The following is a 23,242-nucleotide window of genomic DNA, read 5'->3' as shown; positions in this document are numbered from 1 at the left end:
GTTTAAAAAGAGCCCCACAGAAGGAAAAAAAAAAAAAAGGCAAAAAAAAAAAAAAAAAGCTGGTCTAAAATTAGCAGCCTTGATAGAAGAAAGGCACACGGCTGTCCACTGTGCTGTTTGTCAATGAAACAACACATCTAAACATGGCTAGAATGCATTTCCTCTCTGGGAAAACCAGACCTGTCGAGTTTTGGGGAGGATGGGAGTGAGAGTAAAGCAGGCATCACACTGATGATCAGGGAGAACTATCCAGAAGGTATCCAGAGTTACAAAGACCATGGTGTACATGACGAGGTTGTAGAGAGCCAAGGCTATAGATCTGTCTCTTGGTAGCACTGACTGATGCTTGAGGGTCTCACTGCACCTGGAAGCTGGATCAGATACTTTGAGAGTTACAGAACCTCTGCTGCAGTCTCCTGCTCTTGTTTGGATTTCAGGTTCATCATCCTTAATGGGTATTTATTGCTGTGAGGACTGTATTTAAATGACCTCGGCTACATTCTGATCTTGCAGCAGGGTAAACCTGAGGTCTCTGTAGGTTTATACCATTCTAAATATTCCGAGTTTTCAAAGTTGGAATTAAAATTTAAATTAAAATAGTGTTACTTTATTATAACTGGTTCTTTACGTTAATACATTTTTTTAATCCCATCTTGTAAGCAGCCTGAATTTTATACTCCATTAGTCACAGTTTCATGCATGGATATTTTATAGGATTGGATTTTTGGTGTAATGAATACTGAGTGACATATTTTATGTAGTAAAGAAAGGTATTATTACAAAATGTTTACAGTTTGTTGCCACTGCTGTCAGTATGGAATTGTGATAAAACCATTTCCTCCTTTCCTCATTCATTTCTGTATACAGTCTGTGTCCGTGAGAATTACTGTGGGAATTTTATTTATAGCAGTCAATGTTATGAATTGACTTCAGCTTTCTTTGCTAGATTACAGATGTATCTGTCTATCAAAATCCAGCTGACAGTCATTGAATAAAATTCAGTTAGCTAAAAGCAAATAATCACATTTCATCAAGACTTCAAAAATTCCCTTGGCTGTTCTGCTCTGCTTTCAAACAGTTCCTTTGGTATGTTTTGTCCTGCTAAATTGTGGGATTACATTGCATCCAGTTTATTTCTTTCATGTTTGCCTTCCTGGTTTCATAGGAAATAATAAAGGTTTGTTTTTCTTGGTTGGCAGAAGACTCATTCTGATATATGCAAGATAAAAGGTTCTATTCATGCACTGCAGAATCTCATGGGGAGAGCTTTTAAGAGACAATGAGCTTACCTTTAGATTTAGGCCTTTTTGCTATTCTTTGTCACTTGAAAGATTTATAAAGTAAGAAACTCTTTTTCCACCTGCATTTAATAGAGACTAAATATTTTTCCGTCAGTGAAAAGAAGTAAACTTACTGGCAAGTTGGAACACGGCAGCTATGGCCTCCTCCCACCACTGGGTATCCTGAGAAATGATAGGTAGCTCCATCAGGCCCAGGACAAAGATGAGCTGGCCAGCAGTTAGAGCAACAGTGGCGATGAGGTTACAAGCACGCATCATGTCAAACTGCACTAGGGAAACAGAAGAAGTAAGCATAAAGTTAAAATGATATAAAATCGGGAAAAAGAAAATCCTGGCTGAGCAGGTATGTAAAGTTTGTCAGTCCATAGAAAATTATTCTCGGGCACTATTCCTTCTCCCAGCAGTCCCGTGCTCTAACTGCATTCCCCGTGGTCTGATGAGGAAAAGACTTTCCTTAGCATGTGTATTGAATCTTTCCTTTAGTTACGCAGCATCCCATATCTATTGCTTCAGTGCAAAGCAATCTTGTATCAGCCAAGCAGCTAATTTCCAAGCATGGCTCGCTGGAGGTGCTTGACTTTTGCCCTGTGAAGACTCTACCTATAAGTAATAGCCGGAATTGTTTGGGGCAGGAATGGTGTTTGGTTTGTGTTCGTGTGGCACTGGCTGAAATGGAAACGTAGTTCATAAATAGGTTTTCAAGGGGCTAAAATGATGATCATCCCAAGGACAAATCTGTAACACCCTGTATTTCTTTTTCACCAAGTCCATCTGGATTGTCCTAGAAAACATCCTGTGGCTGTTAATGCTAACATCTTACTGGTTTAAGGAAGCTTTGTATAGTGGATTCTTAACTTTTCGTTATTTTAACATTTATTAATCTTTCGGATGCACCAGAGAGACCCTTGTATTTCTATCTGTCTAACAAGGGAAACAGTTACAATGGAGATGTCAATGCTTGGCCGTTCAGAATGAGGTGTTATGGCATAACAACATGTTTAAGTGAAAAGTTACATTTTTTTAATATATATTCATATATATTTTAGTGGAGGTTGTGGGAATCTACTGTCAACCACCCAGCTAGGACAATGACACCAATGACTTATTCTACAAGGAATTAAGGGATATCTCTATATCAACTGCCCTTGACCTTATGGGTGATTTTTAACTTCCCAGACATCAACTGGGAATATCATACAATGGACACAAACAGGTCCAGGAAATTTCTGAAGCATGATGAGGATAAACTCTTGATGCAGGTACTGAGGGAGCTGATTGGGAAAGATACCCTCGTAGATTTGTAGTTTGTAAACAGAGAGGGACTCGTGGGCAAAGTGGTGAATGATTGCTGGCTTGGTCACAGTGACCATGAAGTAGCTGAGTTTCAAATCATTGGCGACAGGAGAAAAACTGCCAGTAAAACTTTGACCCTGGATATGCGGAGAGCAGACCTGGGGCTGCTGAAGGAGCTAGTCAGTAAGGTCCCCTGGGAATCTGCTTTTGAAGGTGTTGGGGTCCATGAATGCTGGTCACTTTTTAAGAGCCATCTCTTAAGAGTGCAGAGTCGGAAGTCAAGCAAGCGGGGCAGAAGGGCAGCTTGGCTGAGCAGGGATCTTCTTCTAGAACTTAGGCAGAAAAGGGAAGTGTATGGACATTGGAAGCAAAGACAGGTTACATGGGAGGACTACAAAGATGCTGCTTGCCACTGTAGGGAGAAAATTCGTGTGGCCAAAGCTCGACTGGAGTTCAAGCCGGCCAGCACTGTGAAGAAAAACGAAAGGGCTTTTAAAGATATGTTAACAGCCAAAGGAGGACCAGAGACCTCATAAATAGGGATGTAGACAAAGCAGAGACATTTAATGCCTTCTTCACCTCTGCCTTTAACACCAGTGATGGGCCTTGAGACCCCCAGCGCCCTGTGTTGGAAGACCCTGACTGGGGGAATGACAAACTCCTAGCCAATGCTGAACTTTTTTGAGACTTGCTGCTCCAGCTGGATGCGCATAAATCTATGGGGCCTGATAGGATTCATACCAGGACACTGAAAGAGCTGGTCAATGTCATCGTGGGACCTCTCTCCATTGTTTTTCAATGGCCTCGGGAGTCTAGAAAGGTCCCTGTTGACTGGAAGCTGGCAAATGTTGTCCCAGTTTTCAAGCAGGGCAAGAAGGAAGACCCTGGTAATGACAGTCTCATTTCAGTGCCTGGTAGAATTATGGAGATGCTTATTCTGGGAGTTACTGAAAAACACTTGAGAGACAACGCAGTCATTGGTCATAGACAGCGTGGGTTAATGAGGAGAAAGTCCCACTTAACCAGCTAAATTTCCTTTTATGACAAGGTCAGCCATCTAGTTGACCAAGGGAAGCCTGCAGATGTGGTGGGTTTGGACTTTAGTAAAGCTTTTCATACTGTTTCTCACACTATCCTCCTGGATAAACTGTCCAGCATGCAGTGAGACAAGTGCATTGTACACTGGATGAGCAATTGGCTGACTGGTCAGGCTCAAAGGGTTACAGTAAATGGGGTGACATCAGGCTGGCAGCTGGTCACGGGTGGGGTTCCCCAGGGCTCAATTTTAGGGCCAGTGCTCTTGAATGACTTTATAAATGATCTGGATGCAGGAACTGAATCTACGTTAAATCAGTTTGTTGACGATACTAAACTAGGAGGACTGTGGACTCCCTTGAGGGTAGAGACGCCTCACAGGGAGATCTGGATAGACTTGAGAGCTGGGCAGTCACCAACTGTATGAAATTTCACAGAGCAAGTGCTGAATTATGCACCCAGGACACGGTAATCCTGGTTATATGTACAAACTGGGGGATGGGAGGCTGGAGAGCAGCCCCGTGGAAAGAGATCTGGGGGTTTGGGTTGATGGCAAGTTGAATCGAACGGCAGCCAAAAGAGCCAACCGTGCCCTGGGGTACATCAAGCACAGCATCACAAGCTGGTCAAGGGAGGTGATCATCCCACTCCACACTGCACTGGTGTGGCCCTACCTTAAGTTCTGTGTGCCGCTTTGGGCACCTCAATACAAGGATGTCAAACTATGACAGTATGTCTAGAAGAAGGCGACCAAGATGGTGAAAGACTTTGAGGGCAAGACTTCTGAGGAGGTCACTGAAGTCACTTGGCTTGTTCAGCTTGGAGAAGAGAAGGCTGAGGGGTGCCCACATGGCAGTCTACATCTTTCTGAAGGGGGGCAGCAGAGGGGGAGGTGCTGATCTCCTCTCTCTGGTGACCCGCGATAGGACATGAGGAAATGGAATGAAGCTGTGTCAGGGGAAGTGCAGGTTGGACATTAAAAAAAGGTTCTTCACTGAGAGGGTGGTTGGTCCCTGGAACAAGTTTCCCAGGGAAGTGATCACAGCACCAAGCCTGTCAGAGGTCAAGGAGTGTCTGAAGGACACTCTTAGTCATGGAGTTTATTTTTAGGTAGTCCTGCGAGGAGCAGGGAGTGGGACTCTGATCCTTATGTTGGGTCCCTTGCGATGTGAGATATTTTATGATTCTATATTAAATATAAAGAGCAAATACAGAAATCATTACAGACATAGATATTTGGAGTCTTGGCTAGAAACCTGATTAAAATGTTTCTCCCAGCTGGCTACTGAATGGAATATATTCATTGCAAAGTTGGGTACTTTTAGTCAGGCTTATTTCCTGCTTTTCCTGTTAACCTGATAGATGTCCTGTTTTCATCCTTTTCCTTCCTCTCTAGCAAAAGGTGGGAATTGTAAATATCATTGTGCCAGTTCAACATCTCTTGCTAATACATCATTGCTATTCTGAAATAGCAGCAGCTCAGTGTTTGAGTTGGCATATATTAGAAAAAGAAAAGACTCTAGACGTGAATATTCATCGGATTTTCAAAAGTGACTTAACTGGTTATAAGTCTAGTGGGTGCACTGACCACCGGAATTTGGTTCATGATCTTCCAAGGAGACTCCTAGGAAGTGCAGAAAACAAAATGTGGTATAAACAAGCAAGGGTAAACTTCATTGTGGTAATCATTGAGGCTGCTCTACTTTTGTGAGTCATAAAAATGAGTTTACCCTTTATTTTCCCCTCAAAGGTCACTTTTAGTTTCCAGTGTTGTAAGTAACAACTCATTTAATTAAAATTTAATAAAATATGTATAAAATTGTATCTGAAAGAGCTAGTTAAGAACCATAGTCCATTAACTTCTTCACATTGAATAAAATGTTAAGAAGTTGACATGCTAAGTATTTTTGGTTTTTACAAGTGAGTTAATCTCTGACCAGAGAGGAAAATTATTTCGCTCAAAAAATGGTTTGCTCAAAGATTTCGTGTTTAGTCGTTTCTAGCATTGGGAGCATTTAGATATTTTTGCCATGTTGAATGCTTACAGGTCACGAAGCATGTTGGCTGATAACAAAATCATATTCAGATGTCTGAGCTTTGTGTAAATATCAGTAAAACTTTAAGCATTTGGAGTCTTTTTCCCCTTAAATGGACTTCTGTAATACCTTGGGGACCAATGCTTGCTGAAGGGACAGTCATGGCTTTCAAAGGAGAAATGTACTAAATAAAGAGCAAGCTTGCAGCCATTATTATTAGTTCCGTTGACAAATTTATCTGTAGTGTCAAATTAAAAAAATAGTTGGTTTAGATCCATAATGAATTCTGTTGCCTTGTCTGTATAGACTATGCACGAGCTTTTTTTTTTTTTAAAAAAAGACTCTGTTATTATATACCCTCTAAATGTCTGAAGTTTATCCCCGAAATACATACCACCCCCTGACATAGAAACAAACACCAAACTTCTGCCTTCACTGTTATTCATGACTTCTTTTTAACACTCAACTGAATTTTAAATTGTTTTGGCATTGCCATAGATGAAATTATATCTAGCATACTAAAAATAGTAAGTTTATGACTGAATTGATCTTTTAATAATTTAGTCTTTAAATAATGGTTCTATGATGACTGTCCTCTCTTGCAACTGGAGAGTGCAGTAGCATTGAATGTGTAACACCGATGATCTTTACTGCTGTTTGCAACCATTTCAAACATTTCTGCTCCATCTACAGTAGCCGTGATCCCGCTGTAACTTTCTGTGCCCATTGCAGACTTCAGCTTTTGTGGAATGATGTTATGTTAGCCGCAATTTGTTAAACAGGAGGTATGCAGTGATTATAGTGTCTGCACAGTTACTGGTGGCATTTGTGTTAACCATTAGCTTCTAGAATCTATTGTCTAAGATTGTCATGACATAGGTATTTTGTATTTTGGATGCCCCACTTTTTTTGGTTTGAACTCATTATTGTTAATGTTGCCTGTCTCCTGAAGTTTAACTGTGAAAGGGGTTTCCCATAGCTAGAGGTGGATCCTTCCAGCAGAACAGAAGTGGACGCTGCACAAGTGTTTATTCCCTTGTGCGTGTCTGACACAGGTGAAGGAGGGAGGGCAATCCAGAGCGGATCCTTGCTTTTTACATACCTTTCCTTCACCTCCCTTACGATGCAACGTGGCTGTTGGGAACTGGAATGTGGTAGACACTGAACGGCTCCGAAACTCTGCTCTAAGCAGCCGTTGTTCATCAATATAAAATGCTAGTCTCTTTGACTTTTTCCTTCTGGAAGCCCATCTTGATCCCAGTTTACTCTGAGAAGAGTTAATTCATGGGCAGGGTATCCAGCTGGGTCTCTTGTACAGCCGGCGGTACTGGCTAATGAATTCTGCTTTGTTTAAAATGCAGTCATCAGTCAAGGGTCAAAACCCAAACTCCAGGGATGAGACTAATTCAAATTCCTTGTTGTCTTGCTCACTTCCTAGACCAGATGTATCTATCTGGATTAGAAATGTTGATTTGATTTTGTTATTTGCAAGCAGCAATTTTTTTTTATGTTCCGTGATAGCCCCAGGACTATTTGTGCATTGCAGAAGTAGGTTAGTCATACTGGAGAGTAATTTGCAGTGTTTTGGGATAATGAGGAAGGATGATCTCACTGAAAAATCAGATTATGCTAATTGCTTAAAACATGAGGTTTTCTTCCCCTTTTCTGTCTGTGTATAAGGACATACCTTATATGCGTATAAGGACATAAGGACATTCCCATCATAGATGGGAATTCGAACTTTTGACTGATTAAAGCGCAGAGTGTGTATGATGGAAACTAAATGGCCCAAGACATTTTAATATTTCTCTAAAACTTCCCCTGAGAAATACCACTTTTGGTGAACAAAAATTTTAGTGCAAACTTAAGTCCAGCTTCTGTAACTTATTAAGTTACCAGCCCTGGAAGAGTCGTGACCACACGGTGACTCGCTGCCTGGGAACTGTGCTGGCGCTGAACATCTCACCCCGGCTTCACCATGGCCTGCCGGTCACCTGAGCTGCAGGAGCTGACTGCCAGCGTGCCGTTATCGTATCCCTGCTGTGGGACACAAAATGGTGGGACACAAAATGTCTTACATCCAAAAAGTGCTATTTAAACTTTGTAATTAGATGGGCAGGAATTCATTATGCTTAACTGGGGGAGACCGTAGACACCTTTGGCTGCTGCGAAGTTGATGACATCTATCAGTTTATCCATACTTTAAATCTCTTGAGGAATTTTGCTTCCTTGTTTCTATTGATTGTTTTGATGTTAAACAGCTACTTTAGTTGCGCTTAACTTCGTTTTCTTTTAACCAAAAGTTACCCTTTTAGGTATTGATTTTAAAAATTATTCCAATCCACTAGAGTTCTGAGTGTAATAACCTTTTCATCATGGACTTGCTTTTTAAACATTACTTGGTTGTTAACCTTTTTTCACTGTCAGTATAAAAAGTCAGACTTTATAGGAGGAATTCAATGATTGCTATGTTTATGATGAAAGGAATTTTTTAAAGAAAGTATTCTATCCTTCCTCTTTCCTTTTTACGATTCTTGAGTTTATAGATTATAAATTTATATGTATTGGGTATACATTCTGAGATGTACCTGATTGTCTTCATAAATGCTTAATGTTCAGACGTGACTTTATTCTGGAAAAGAGGATAAGTGGTTGCTTTTCTGAAACAGAGATTTCTAAATAATTATGGGTAGAACTGGTAATACTGCTTATGCTTAAGTTGCTTCACTTATTTTTGTCTGCAGGCTGAAGTAATTTTCTGCTGTTAGAATGTAATCTAACTTGGTCGGTAATTAGGTTTTATGTAATATAATCAAGAGATTCTAACTGAGTACACGGTTTTCCTCTGGAACTTGACATTTAGCTGAGGTGTTCTCCTGAGCTAAGGGATGCATCTCCTGCTGTTCTATTAACGCTCACTCCAGTAAGTAATCTGATAAGTCTTAGTATACACTGCCTTAATGGAACCACAGCCAGCAACTCAATCCTCTGAAAGCCCAGCAGCACTAGGCTCATTGGTCCCATCATGGCTCTGTGTTGTCACAGGCAGTGGATATGCCACGCTGGTTCCTCCAGCCACGGTGCTACCAGGCACTCCAGAGCAGAGAGCAAAGAGCTTGTTCTGTCCAAGCTCAGAGCCCTCGCTGGGAGGCTTCTCACTCCTGCCCTGGTTACTAAGCCACTTGGAAAAGAAGTAACAGTTATGCCTGTGCATTCACCTGCAGGTTTGAAGCCTGCCCGTGATTCAGTTTGGGCGTAGTGTGTGGTTTTGTATAGCAGAGTTCTACTTTGTCAGCCTTTTGGAGTAATTTTTAAAATCCACCTTATAGGGACTTCAGAAACACAAAGCCAAGCATCCAAATATTGGGAAAAGCCAGAATAGTACACTTTTACCAAAATGGGCTGATGCTGTTTTTTCATGGGAGCTCTGATTCATGCAACGCGTGAAATTAGTGCTTCACAGAAAAGCTGAAGTGGTGCCATTCAGACCCGCTCTCTATTTGACTTCTGCATTGCTAACTCTTATTCATGGTCTTGCTGTTAGTGAAGTTGAATTCCAACCTGGAGAACTGAATTCTGTATTAATACATACTTTCAGAAGAAACCCTTCTTTATAATTCTAAAAAAATCCACTTTAGCCAAACTTTTGGCAAGTAATTGTGTGTTCGCCTTGTTTTGGATGTCAGCATTGTCAGCAAAGACCAGATGTGCCGAAATGGTCTCTGCAGCTGACATGGAAATCAGCTGGAGCTGTGCCTTGAATATCAAGAGCACTACGAAAATGCAAAGTACAACACAGACATAGCAGATTCAGCACTTACTGCTAAAATAGTTAAGCGATAATAAGGCAAATAAACAGAATCACTGTAATTATTTATTGACAGTCAGCATCATGCTCTTGTGCTCTATTTATGAAGTCTTTGGACATTTCTTCTGCTGATTTAAATTTCTGGTATTTATGTTGTTTACCTCTTGAGTGGTTTTTTTTGAGTATGAATTAGGAAATACATTGAAACATTTTAAAGACATTTGTGAAGCAAACTCGAACAAATGCTGGCAGTATCTAAGTGCACCTTTGCATGAGTGAGACCATGGGAATATTTAATTAAAGCACTGCCTCTTTGATACAGATATCTTTTGATGGTCTGAATATACACTAATTTCTTAAAGGGAGATAGATCTGGATCTAGTTTTTTCTTCATCAGTTTATCCCTTTCTACTTGAGAATGTTGTTTGTATGTCTTATTGTAAGGACAGGACTTTATCCTGGAAAGGAAAGTCTTTCCCTGTCTCTTTTCTCTTCAAATCCCTGTAAGCAGCCATATAGCTTTCAGCTACAAGGAGTCCTCTGTACATTCTGTTGCTGGGTGGATATCTTAAAAATGAGAACAGTCATTTATTTGGCTTGGTTTCATCACTTGGGTAGCTTTCTGAAGTAAGCAATTTATGCTTTTTCACTTAAAAATAATAATTAAAAAGGGGGGGGGGGAGAAATAAATCTATTTCAGCACAATCAAAAGAATGTTCTGATGTGACAAACTGGTGAAATCTTCCATCCCTTTAGGTATTTTGGAACTTTATGAGCTCATCTGAGCGTGAAACGTCACATTTGAATATTTAGTTTGAAAGGCATACAGATCTTGTTTGGGGAAGACAGGAAGCATGTGCTTGGTTGGTTGGGGTTTTTTTGTTGTTTTTTTTTAACAGCTTCAGTTACTTTTGGAGTGAAGACAGCTACATCAATGATTTTCAACATAAACAAGTGCTTATGGGGACCTTTCAAACTCAACATTCAGATTGCTTCTATGCAGTGATCAGTTTTAACAGATGAGGCTGTTACATAGTTCCTGTTATGTTCGCTGTCTACATTTTATGGTTTGCCTCTTTATGAACATCAGTAGGGTATTCAGCGCTGGTGGCTGTAATAAATGCATTTAGTCTGAAATTGTCAAAAGCTCCATAGCCATTTTCACTCTTAATGCTTTAATTGAATTCAAAGTCTTGATAGATTGATTTCTCTGAAACATGGATTTCTCTGATAGTATTTCTGTGTGCTGCATGTAAAGGTATTGTGTTGAAACGTATATTACATTCCTCTTCCTATCCTGAATCCAGAAATATTTGAAGTTTTCCAAAGAGCCAGACCTCTTACAATTCACCTCCACTGGCCTCTACTGTTAAATTAATAATTTTGCTTATTTAAATATTGATCATATAGCAGATGTTAGGAGGGGAAGTCACAAGCCCCGAGCTGCCAGCTGGCTGCATTGCCTCCATCTCTGTGTAACGGCCCGAGCCATTTACCAGGCAGCCACGTATATAACAAACTTTTGGGCTTTTTTTTTTAAATCTGATGGTAGTTCCTGTCTTCTCCAAGTGCAGTGGGCCTCCTTTCTTGATCTGCAAATACTGAGAAAGGAACATGTGTCTACAACTGCTCAGCCGCTTGACTCAGCCTGGCTTCCATCCAGCCAAATTTCAAGGAAATCTGTGGACATTGGAAATTTGTGTCAATGCAGTGGACACGGGCGCTCAAGCGAAGCGTTGCCTCTGCGAGCGAACCGGGGCTCCTTACTCCCACACTGAGCAGTGTCCTGCCATAGCCACCCTGTCTCATGGTGTACATGCGTTTGCATAAATGGTACGTTTAGGCTGAAGGGTGCTTATATTTGATCCCTAATGGCAATCACGTAGGCACTTGTGATCCTGTGCCTCTCCCTGGCACTGGTTATACTCCCTTGTAAGACCTACAGTTAACAAGCGCTGTCTTGCTCTGGGCATCTGTAGTTGAAATACACTTCCCACGGTTGGAATTTTCGTTATGTCTTCTAGAGCCCTGAAGAACCAAGCAAGGTTTTTATATCTTTTTAAACCCCTCCCTATTCCTGCATCTTCACATTGTTCAAAATGTTCTTTAGACAAAAAAGGGACAGACTGTGACCTCGGCTAATGAATATATCAGCTCCATCTGTCCACCCAGAGATAGCCTTGTAGCACAGTAGGGCTTAAGGGCATGTTTGTACCGCGCAGCATGGTTAAAAATGTCTCAGCTGATTCCAAGTAATCTGGTATGTTCACCTAGTGCTGCGCAGTATCATTGGCCTGGTGTTGGGCCAGGACATAGGTAGCGGTGGCTTTGAGCAGGGCTGGTTTGTTCCGAGAGGGCACTGTTGGTGGTGTAGCCGGGTCATCTCGCTGCTCAAGGCAGCTCAGTGTGCTGAGCATGGAGTACTCCAGACGCGCTTTCCTACCCAAGATCTTACTGAGTGTATGCTTCTACTACATGTGGTCTTTTTTGTGAAGGGTTAAGAGACGCAGGCAAGAGCATAATCTTCTGAAATTTTGCAACAGCTCTGAAACTGCATCTCCATAACCTCTGGCAAATTTCTTTGCCCTCACTCAGATGACCAGAGAGTTAGGCTACCTGGCTAGGTTTCCTTGAAGTGTTTTGAAGAGGGGCCACCTGAGTTCTAGGTGAAGCCTTTACGTTTGTGTTGTCTAGTGGTTTGCCCATGTTGGATTGGTGCCCTCAGAATGGGGCCCTGATGCCCAGCACAAGCAAAGGCTTCAGATTTGCTACTTTGCTGCCACTAAAAAGGAGCTGTGTTACCCATCATCACGCTTGCATCACTCAGCCTGTGCTAGGAGCAGTACCTCTTGGACTCCTGATACCACAGCTTAATCCAACAGAAAAACCACCGTGCAAAAAAAAACCCCATTCCATTTCCACCGCCTCACAACCTTCCACTCCAAACCTGGGTATTTTCTTGCTGTTAGTAATTTGAACTGTCTCACAGAAGCTTTTTAGCATCATAGATGGTTGAAAGAAGGGTGCAGGACTGCACAGCGAGGAGGAGAGTGAGACAGATGTGGATAAGGGTGGAAGGGCCGGAGGTCTCCCCCAGGAGCAGAGAGCCTTGCGCCTGAAGAGGTGCTTTCCTCTAGGACCATGTCAGCCCCGTTTCTTGGGCTGTGCCTTGCTGAAATAGTTCACACTGAGACGCTTCGTTTACGTATAGTATTTTTAATATTATTTACTCCTGTCCCTAGATTTTTTTTTTTTTACATTTCTAATCTTTTTTTTCTCCCTGCGTCTCCCTGCTACAGCATCTGTAATCTCCCCTTGTCTTTTATGTCACTTGGTATTTACACCAGCGGTCCTTTACTGACACTTTAATATTCTTGATGCGGTGTTTATATCACAGGATTTGCATGCAGAACACCTTCATTGGCTTAAAGGTTTCATCTTACCCAAAAATTCTAACTAGCTAGTTTGTGATGTGTATTCTTCAGATCCCACAAGTGTGAATTTGCAAAATGAGAAATACACCATGCTTAATGATTTTCATGTTCCCTGAGTAATATATACTGTTTGTGTTTTTTTCACCGAGAAGAATAGCTGCATGCATTAAGACCACTCTTGCTCCAGTGGTCTGTGTTATGGTGAAATAATGCACACAGGTGTCCTGGTAGTGGGGAATCGGAGCAGGGAGGGATTTGGTGTGGAATTTGACTTTATGTGCACAGCAAGAAATACAAGTTTGGGTGTTTAAAATGCTGCAGGAGCCAAATTCAATATGCAGGACCTCATTCTGGCTGTTGAATGTAGAACAGGTACTTTTAAAATTTATGAATGGTATGCATGTTGTTCAAATCAGAACATGGCTTATAAATATTAATTGGGGCAGTGATTCCAGTGATGAAGTTGCAGATACACATCAAGGAACTTCTTCAACTGTCTCACCCTTTTTATAATTATATGTCGTCACAAAAGTTCTTTCTTTCAATTCAAAAACAATTGAAAGTTAGGTGTAGGGCTTTATAACAGTTCAGAAGTTTTCTGTTCATGATTTATGCAGGTTTCATATTAGCAAATGTGCAAAAAATGTTACCACACAATTTTGTTGGAAAACGTGATATGGAATGGGTCCACGTTAAAGCATTTTTTAAAAGAAATTCCTCTCATATTTCTTTGTTTTCGTCTCCAGAGGGATATAAGAGACTTTGAGTAGGAGCAGAGCATTTTGCTCTTTCTCCACATTTCAAACCATGGGGAAAAAAAAAATCTATCTGAAATGAGTTATGTTACAAAAGCTCCTGTCCTTCGGAGGCACCAGAGCTGTTTATGAGCGCTGTTAAAACCTCTGGGAAATCCTCGTGTCTGTCAAGGCATGAAGTTTACAGACATTTGTTCTGTTAAATTCAATTCCTTGAAGGATGCAGTTAAAGCGCTGCTGTGGCTGAAGCACGGCCCCGCCGCGCATGGCCCCGGCCCGTCACCAGCCGCAGGAAGTGGGGGCGTTCGGTAGAGCAAACCTCTTGGCACCGTGGCTAGTTGTGGTCACAGCCATGGTGTCCAAGAAGACCACAGGTATTCCAAGCACAGTTCTGCTCTGGTTTCTTAATGACAGCAGGGTCACACCATTAACTTTATGAATGTGATGAGTAAGGTGTACTTTTTAATTATTCAGCTTTATCATTCTCATAATTGGCTTAAAGGTTTCATCTAACCCAAAAATTCTAACTAGCTAGTTTGTGATGTGTATTCTTCAGATCCCACAAGTGTGAATTTGCAAAATGAGAAATACACCATGCTTAATGATTTTCATGTTCCCTGAGTAATATATACTGTTTGTGTTTTTTTCACCGAGAATAATAGTGCATGCATTAAGGCCTATCTCGATTTTACATGTTTTTACCAAAACTATTTCTGTATTTTTCACTCCTGGCACTTCCAACAAAAGTAAACAGAAGGGAGAAATAACTTAGGGTGGCATCTGAATACTTTATTTTGGTGGTTTTTTGTTTTGTTTGTTTGTTTTTAATTTTGTGGTATTCAGAGCAACTGTGGTGGTGGTTTAATGCATTGAGCAGGAAGGGATATGCTTATAGCAGAAACCCGAGAGGGAACAGAGAGCAGCAGATGTCTCAAAGCTTTAGACTTACACTTCACAGATTATTTTTTCGAAGTACATCATTCTGTACACTGTATAAACCAGACAGCACAATGTAGGTTACTGCTTTTGGTGTGGGAGGAGGAGGAGTTTAGTTCATCACTGGTGGACATAATTACTCTTGTTTTTCCAAATTCGTTTATTCGGGGATGAACGTTAAGAGATGTTCAGACTGAGACAGTTAACAGCGATTTCAGGATGCTCTGCTAGGCTATAAACCTCCTGGGGACCAGGTATGCCATATAATCGCAACCTCACGTAAGCAGTGAAGACAAGAGATTGAACTTACGTTTGACAGTGCTGCGTGACTCCTGGAACCCGGCTGACTCGGAACCCCAGCCCAGGGCTTCACACTCGCGCTCCTCCCCTTGCCCATGCCTGGCACTCGTGCTTGCACCTCCTCTGCTCTTTTCTGCCAGCCAGCACATCTTCCAGAGCCCCACGCTGCGCTTGCGCCCGTCCTCCAGCGTCTGGTATACCCAATTGGGGGTAAAGGCGGCTGCGTTGTTGAGAATAAGTGAGACCAGGGCTACCAACACAGCTGTGGCTACCAGTTTCTGGACAGTCATATCTGACTGTCAGCTTGCTGCCAGTCTCTATTTGCAGAAGACACGAGGTCTCAATCAGCTGCAGCACATTGAACTTGGACTTGAAACAGAGGCAGCTTCACTAGGATGTTATGAAAGGCTAGAGGACATCACCGTTCATTCTCAAAGTCAACTCCAGAGCTGTTTCTGATGAAGGAAATGAGAATTTTGTGAGGTAGGTAGGAGAATTCCATAAAATAAGAGCCCAAAGAAGGTTTTTTTAGGTCCTTCCCAGCTTTGGCTTATCCACCTTCTTGCACTTTGATAAGTAACGCCAGTCCTGTGATGAACTGAACGATAGGGAGGTCCATTCCTTGTGAGACGAGGCGAAGCCAGAAAGAATCCAGTCTCGGGGCAGTAGAGCCTGAGCTGCTGCAGGGCAGAGGCGGGAATGCTCGCCAGCACCGTGCCGAGTGCACGGAGTCCTCCGACTCAACCAGCGCTGCTCCAAAAGCCTTATTTTCAGGTGCGAACTTCAGAATATCCTGCAAACCGTGACAAATGTCATTCTCTCAAAGCCAAGCTGAGCTGGAGCTGAGTGCTGTCATCCCAAAGGAGCTCTGCAAGTTTGGAGTATCTGGAAGAGTTTGCTGTGCCGTATCCCTCTCTGAAGATCCAAGCTGCGAGTGCTGGGATGGGAGAACAGCCACTGCTGCGAGGAAAAGGCCCCCCCACCTCTCCACGAAGAGGAAATGGCTGTTTTTGTGGCTGTTTTTGGTGAGCTTCAGGGCGTAGTCGACTGCAACAAACAGAGCCACTGCCACGGCAGTCAAACATTAACAGGATGTGTTTCCTGAAAGGAAAAGACTATGGAGACTTCTAAAGTTGTACCTCCTCCCCTCGGAGAGCCCCCCCTCCCCATCCCGCTCCTCCTCCCTCCTGCAGCACGGCGGGCTGCGCATCGCCGGGACCCTGGGGGCAAACCCCAGGGCCCCTTGTAAACAGGGGAGAAAAAAAAAAAAAGAAATCTCCAGCCTCAACCCTCGGAGCATCAGGTCTGCAGAAATGGGTTGAAGAGAGGGGATTTTTGAAACGCTTTTTACCGAAAGCTGAACAATATTGGGGTTGGCTGTTAAAGAGCGTGACAAAAGTGGTGTGTGTGTGTTGGGTACACTAGTGTCCTCTTTCTTCTCTGCAACCCCAGAAGGGAGCACAGCACAGAAATAGAAAATATAAATTCTCAACCTGATAAACAAATGAATTTGGGGGTGTCTGAAAAGGCTGTTGCAAGTGTTATGCTGTGAATGAAGTGGAAAATTGCTGCACTGCGGCTGTGTGGGGCCGGCACGGCCCTGAGCCCCATGTCCCCCTTTGCTGTGGGGCTGTGCAGGGACCCTGAGAAGGCTGCCCACCTCCCACCAGTGCCCGGGGGGTCGCAAAGCTTCTCCAACCTGCTTCATTAAATGCCTCTGGTCACAACCTGGTACCCAATCGCCCGCCGTGCAGCAAGCCGGCACTGCAGCGCTGGTGCTGCAAAAGCTGCAAGGAAAGCAGCTCTAATAAACAGATGTACTGAGGATGTTTCAAACTGTCCCTGAATGTGGGTGTTTCGAGTGGGGTTTTGCTGAGACCAAATGGCTGTGCCATGATTCCATCAGCTGCAGGAGCGGGTCCTGCTGTGGGGCCGAGGGCAGCGATCCTGGGCGGGCATTGCCCCGCTGCAGCTGCCGGCTTCTCCGGCCCCCACAGGCATTGTTATTGCCTGTGGATATGCCTTTCCTGGATCAGATTCCTGTCAGAATTCTTTTAGGCTGAAAACATACTGTGCAAGGTGTAGGACTAAATAGTATGTTGTGAAATGAAGGTGTGATGTTCTTGTCAACAGCCTGGAGAGGGAGTAGTGAGAAGTCACGGCGGAGTACCTGTGTCACCAGCGTCACTGCTCTGCACTGACCCCACCTGAGATGTGGGCACAAGAGTTCACATCAGTGTAATTAATAAAATTAGATTAGAAACTAATCTAATTTTATAGCAGCTCTGTCTTACCAGCTAAGTTACTTTGCCCTTAGTCAACAGACCTGTACTGATAGTGTAGACAGACTGGTTGGAAATTTTTTGAAAGGGAATGTTTTATTTTCTAAGACTTGTTGCTGAGAGGAATGGAAAATATTCCAGTGAAGTTCATATGCCCCTATAATTAGGTTTCAGCTTTTGGAATTGAATGTACAAATCTGGCTATGAATTCACCACTCCTCTGCAGACTTGGTTAATTTTTAATCCTTAAATGGATTAAGATTTAGGTACTTTGAGCATCTTCATCCTCTGACAGCAGTACAGCATCTTTGGTTCTTTTTTTCCTGTGATTGGTTGTGTTTCTATATGTCTCTGGGTTTAGAAGTTTCAATATAAATAACACACTGGTGTCTGCCCTTCTTCAAAGGAATTTCCTAAGAACAATGACGATATTTTTGTATTTTATAACCTATGGTTTATTTGTGATTATTTTAAACCTGTGATTCAGCAGCAAGGCTGAATGCTCATACACAGATGATGCCAGGAGAGATTTACTTTCAGGGAAAATCTCTTCTATATAATCACACACCCGCTTTTTCCCCCTCCTGTCTTTGGTTTTCATGATTTGTTGAAGTCTGGGCATATATTTTCAGAAAGGCATAAACTTTGTTTCCATGTTGCACAGAAAAAAAATATAATTGCAATTGTATTTTACGAAGGCTGAACAAATCAGTCTTATTATTTAGCACTTGATCACGTCTCTTCCTCTTTCCACACCAATTATTTGGTGTGAGAATATTCAACTTCTTTTTTGAATTCCATCAACATTAAAAATAAATTATATTCTTCTTAAGTCATACTTGTCTTTCAGTGTCAAAGGCACCAGGTGATCTAAACATTATGGTGTTAGTTTGTGGTTTGAGATATAGGATACTTGAGAAATTTTTCCTGTTACGTTTGCAAATCCATGCAAGTCGATGAGTTTGCATTTAAGGCAGCTTTCCCAGAGAGAAAAAATAAATCCATTTACCCCAATTGCCTCTTGTTGTGGCCACCGGAGGGTGGGTGGCCATGTAGTGAGTGGCAGCTGGGAACGGACACAGATTAATCAGGTGGATCAGTTCACTGCTGTGTGAAACACAGAAGGTGGCGCTGGGACTGGTGACAAAGTTGGCCTTAAATTGGATGATTTGTCCCTCTAGCTATGGTGAGGTGGACATCTCCTACAAGGCTGCGGAATGTTGAGTCCATGTTGTCTCTCTGTTGTTGGGTGCTGCCGCATCCCAAATGATTTAGGAATTTTAGGTTTTATGATGATGGAAATTTTCCTGGGAACCCCGGTCAGGGCTTACAGAGCAGTGAGGGCACAGCACCACACTCTTCAGCCCACCTGGATAACACAGGGGGAGTGTAGTGAGTGTCTGAGGAGCAATGCACGGCACTTGTGATTGCTGCTGGCTGCAGTCGTTCAGTGAGCACATGGCGGCTTTTTTTCCCATGGTAAAATTTCTGGTGGGTGTTCTTGTCTGGAAGTAGCTGTTTGCTGATTGTTCCATGCTAGAGAGTGGTTCTGCTCAGCGGTAGGTTAAATTACTCCGTACAATTTGCATAGCAGTTTATAAAGCATTTTGGGTCTTACTGGCTGAGAAATCAGTTATGTAAATGTAATTTTACTTTCCGAATCACAATAATTTAGATTATATCAGATCACTAGGTGCTTCCATACTGATTTTGTCCATTTACTACCTAATAAATTCTGTTTACAGTTGTTTATACAGTGCACAGCCTGTTTTTTTCTATTACTTTTTACTAGGGAAATTGCTTTTTATCATTCTTTTCAATTAATAACAGTATCTAAAGATGTAAAATTGGGGAATTTCCCAAATGAGTAGATTGCACTAATTCAAAAATAAATGAGTTTTGCAAAGATCTGGTATTTTTTCCTGGCCTGCTTATACCAAAATGGGTCAGTTATTAGTTTTTGTTGCAGTTTTAATCAAATGGTTCTTGTTGGCATATTCACGGTCAATGACATTCTCTATCTTCGCTCAGAGATCTTGTGCTTCCGGTACAAAATGGTCCAGGAATCCTTCTGATCCTTAAAAAAATATAAAAAAATCCCCTTACTGGACACTTCTGTACTGCTAAAAGTGCAGCTGTATATTCAGTTGTGGTTGCTCACTGCATTCCTTAGCGCCCAAGAATTTTGCTCGGTACAATTCATGCTGAGCAATAGCTTGGTGTTGATTTTATCAGGATAAGTTTGGAATAGACAAAGCTGTGTATTTAATATGTTTCTATAGATACTATTCTGTAAAGGTTGTGTTGCTTTATCAAATACCCTGTTTCTGCCAGAAATAATAATCTAGACAGCTTTCAGTGTTTTGAGCACACATGAAAAACACCTGACATAGTTCTCAGAGAAGCCCTCATTTAATATGATTAATGCTATCAAGAATCTCATGGAATTATTGCAACTTTTCATGTATTGTTTAGTTCCTTTTTATCGTTTAGTCCCACTGGATAGGGATAACCGGAATTCGATAAATGCATTTCGGAAGCATCTAACGTAATTTAGCTACATCAGATCAAACTTCATTTTTTCAAGTTCTGAGTTTTTTCCAGGCTGGAAGAGAGCAGACAGTACACCACTGATTTTGACATTTTAACTCTCTATTTAATATTTTGCAATGGTTTGAAGGTAAGATCTGTGTCCATTTTTATAGATGTGTTTAAAATTTTACATACTACTTCTAAACAATGAGCTTTGCATCCCTGCTCACCTCAGGTGGCACACAGTTTGTCTCATTTGGCCACGTCCCAGCCCTCCGTAGCCGTTATGGGCCACAGCATGATGGTTTTATATGACCAGTCTATCAAACCACATGTATGTAAAGTTGATCCTAAATGAATTATCTGGTCAGAATCACCCACTGTTGCACATTTCAGCCAGATGACGTTATTCTAACACGTTTTTTCAGGGGTTGGAAAATGTTACTGAAATCCAGGCAAGGGATTACCGTTTGAAAAACGGTAATAGATGTTGTTAATTTTCCTTAGGAAGCAGCACCTGCTTTGTCCCATCCTTTTCCTTTGCCTGGAGCAGCACGTAGGCAGCGGGTGGAGGCTGGGGAAGGGAGGTGCCCACTGCCCCCGCACCCTGCACAAGAGGGTGAGTCTTGTAGGAAACTTTGCACCGGTGTGGCACGGCCAGCAGAGCAGCCAGCAACCTGCTTCGAATTTCTGGGACAGTTTATTTTGTGATAGGGAAGAGAAGCTTCCTTGTTCCCACTGTTGGGTTAGCAAAAGCTTTCCCACTTGCTGAATTTGTTTCCATTTTTGACAGCCCAGGCTGTGCATGAGGCACCCAGGGACATCCATTCAGGTAGATGTATGTATTAGGGCTGTAATAATATATTATGATACATTATATGTTACATATTTTCTCTATATGTTATATACTATATATTATATATAATGCATTATATATACTATATTGATATAGTGTTATAGGGATGTAATAATATATTCTTATATATTATATAGTGTTATATTATGTCTGATATTAGTGTTACAGATATTATATCTTATTTTAGTATTTCCCTTTGCATTATACAGTAGTCTTTTAAAGCAGAATGCTTAGGGTCCTGTTCAATGAAATGGGGCCCAAATTGGAAAGAAAGATTACTTTTTTTTCCTCCCGATCAAGATATTTCAAGGCAAGAGACGGAACATATGGTCATTTTCCAAATATGCATCATTAAATAGAGGGAGAGAGATTTTGTAGTGAGGTACTTCAGACATATAAATCTCCAGTGCCTCTAACTAATAATCAACTTACTGGATTTTTTCTTTAAATTTTCATGCAAAATGGGCAATGGAAAATATATATATGAGCAGAAGGGGCTGTAAAATCAGACTATTAGATGCTATAAATACAGTTTCATGGAAAAACAGATGCAAAAGATGGAACATAAAGGAATGAAAACTTTTTTGTCAAATATGTTGTAAAACTTGTGTCCGGTCTTATGAGGCATCAAAGTTTGCTTCCCAGTCCCGCAGTGCTGTCGATGTGGCCTGACGCCTGGGAGTTTGGGGTGCGGAGTGGGTGACTGAGACGGCGCTCCCCCGGGATGCTCGGCGAGCGCGTTCCTTCCCATTGGCTCTGCTCGTGCTGTGCCTGCTCTTCATTGTTTCCAGCTTGGGCTGATGAAGTACAGATGCGAGCGGCTTTCCAGGGGGGAGAGAAGGAGGAGGAGGAGGAGGGGAAGAACAGGAAATTCCCAGAGTATGAGCTGGGGGCAGGGTAAATCCTTACTTGGCATTTTATGTGCAACAGTGGGGCCAGCCCTGGAAAGGATTGCTGCCTTTTAGGGATGCAAGGGCAGATTCGTCTTTCTCGCGACGCTAATAACTGTTGAGACCTAACCCAGGTTCTGCCTGGGATTTAAGTGAGCCTGTGCTGCATGTCCTGGTCCTTGTTCCTTAACCGGACCTGCATTCATTTGCCCACATTCCCCAGGATGGGCAGGACTCTTGCGCTGGTGCTGGGGGTGTCCGCCTGCCAGGGACGTTGTGCCATCCCATGGCCAAGGCTGGTGGTCTTGAGACACAGAGAAACGTGGAAGCGTGTTGCTGATGCTTCCCAGATGGTTCTCTTCTCTAAACCCATCCCTTGCCTGCAGGGCTGCCCACTCCTGCCATCAAACCTGCTGGCTGCCTCATGCTCAATGATTTGTGAAAGAAATCCCTAAAAAACAATTTGGCACTATAAAAAGTGTCTGTTCTCTCTGGTCAGCCATGGTGTGGAGAAGCTGGAGATGCCTTTTGAGGGTGAAGATAAAACTGAGGTTCTGGCGAGAGGTCCCCTGGTCTTTTGGCAGGAGCTGTGGGTGGACCAGTCCCAGTGTCCTGGCCCCGGTGTGGGTGCGCGGATCTGCTGTGTTGTACCCCTGTGGTTTCAGTGAGACACAGTCCGTGCCCTTGCCCAGCTGTGGCTTGGTCGCGGTGCTCTGTGGTGGCCAACAGCTCTGTGGTTCATGCCTCTGATAGGCAGTGAGGCCTTCTCTGGGTTGTGTGGTAGTTTATTCTTGTAAAGTACTTTGGATCTTTTGCATTTCACAGGGTGGCGTTACTCTGGTAGCTTTCTAGTTTTTAAGTAAGATATAGTAAACAATATATTAAAATAATAAATGCAAACATAAATATATTAATAAGTACACAATAGATGCATATGAAGATGGTCTTTGCAAGCAAAGAAATACTTAGGTACCTTACCAGCAGTATACGGAGTGTGGTGCTAAAACGACTGGTCTCTCAAAGCAGGAACAGTTTTCTAATATTTTGCTGCAGGAAAAAAGTTGATATAGTAACACCTTATGAGATCAGTGTCCTTCTTGTGAGGGACACGTCTACTGGAGAGAACCAGCCTCTGCTGCAGCTCCACCTGGGCCAGGGGAGAAGGTTCGGCTGTGGGTTCTCCCCCTTGCAGCTGCTGACAAAGCCATCCTTGGCTCCTGCGGGAGAATGGGGATTCCTCTGTGCAGAGCAGTGCCAGGTTCACAGAATCACAGAATTTTCAGAGTTGGAAGGGACCTCTAGAGATCATCTAGTCCCACTCCCCTGCTAAAGCAGGATTGCCTAGAGCACATCACTCAGGACTGCATCCAGGCAGGTTTTGAAAATCTCCAGAGAAGGGGACTCCACAACCTCCCTGGGCAGCCTGTTCCAGTGCTCTGTCACCCTAACTGTAAAGAAGTTTTTCCGTGTGTTGGAATGGAACTTCCTATGTTCCAACTTGTGCCCATTGCCCCTTGTCCTGTCACTGGGAACCACCGAGAAGTCTGGCTCCATCCTCCTTCAACCCACCCTTTAGATATTTGTAAGCACTAATAAGGTCTCCCCTCAGCCTTCTCTTCCCCAGGCTAAAGAGTCCCAGCTCTCTCAGCCTTTCCTCATAAGGGAAATGCTCCAATCCCTTAGTCATCTTGGTTGCCCTACGCTGGACTTGCTCCAGCAGTTCCCTGTCCCTCTTGAACTGGGGAGCCCAAAACTGGACACAGTATTCCAGTTGTGGCCTCACC

At 42.7% G+C, this 23,242-nt stretch overlaps 2 protein-coding genes across 2 annotated transcripts in view; one reads left to right on the top strand and one right to left on the bottom strand.

The window, feature by feature from the left end:
• The window catches only part of TMEM204 (transmembrane protein 204), a 25,322-nt gene extending 10,134 nt beyond the window's left edge, over window positions 1-15,188 (bottom strand). Inside the window, exons 1-2 of the mRNA XM_009886368.1 lie at window positions 14,909-15,188; window positions 1,415-1,570 (exon numbers count right to left, since the gene is read on the bottom strand). Coding sequence (XP_009884670.1) covers window positions 1,415-1,570; window positions 14,909-15,188 — 436 coding nt within the window. The remainder of the gene's footprint in view (window positions 1-1,414; window positions 1,571-14,908) is intronic.
• The window catches only part of IFT140 (intraflagellar transport 140), an 81,716-nt gene that overhangs the window by 43,629 nt on the left and 14,845 nt on the right, over window positions 1-23,242 (top strand).

The sequence above is a fragment of the Charadrius vociferus genome, unplaced genomic scaffold (genome assembly GCF_000708025.1).
Source record: "Charadrius vociferus isolate BGI_N301 unplaced genomic scaffold, ASM70802v2 scaffold585, whole genome shotgun sequence".
Classification (NCBI taxonomy): domain Eukaryota; kingdom Metazoa; phylum Chordata; class Aves; order Charadriiformes; family Charadriidae; genus Charadrius; species Charadrius vociferus.
This window is presented reverse-complemented; position numbering and strand designations above follow the sequence as displayed.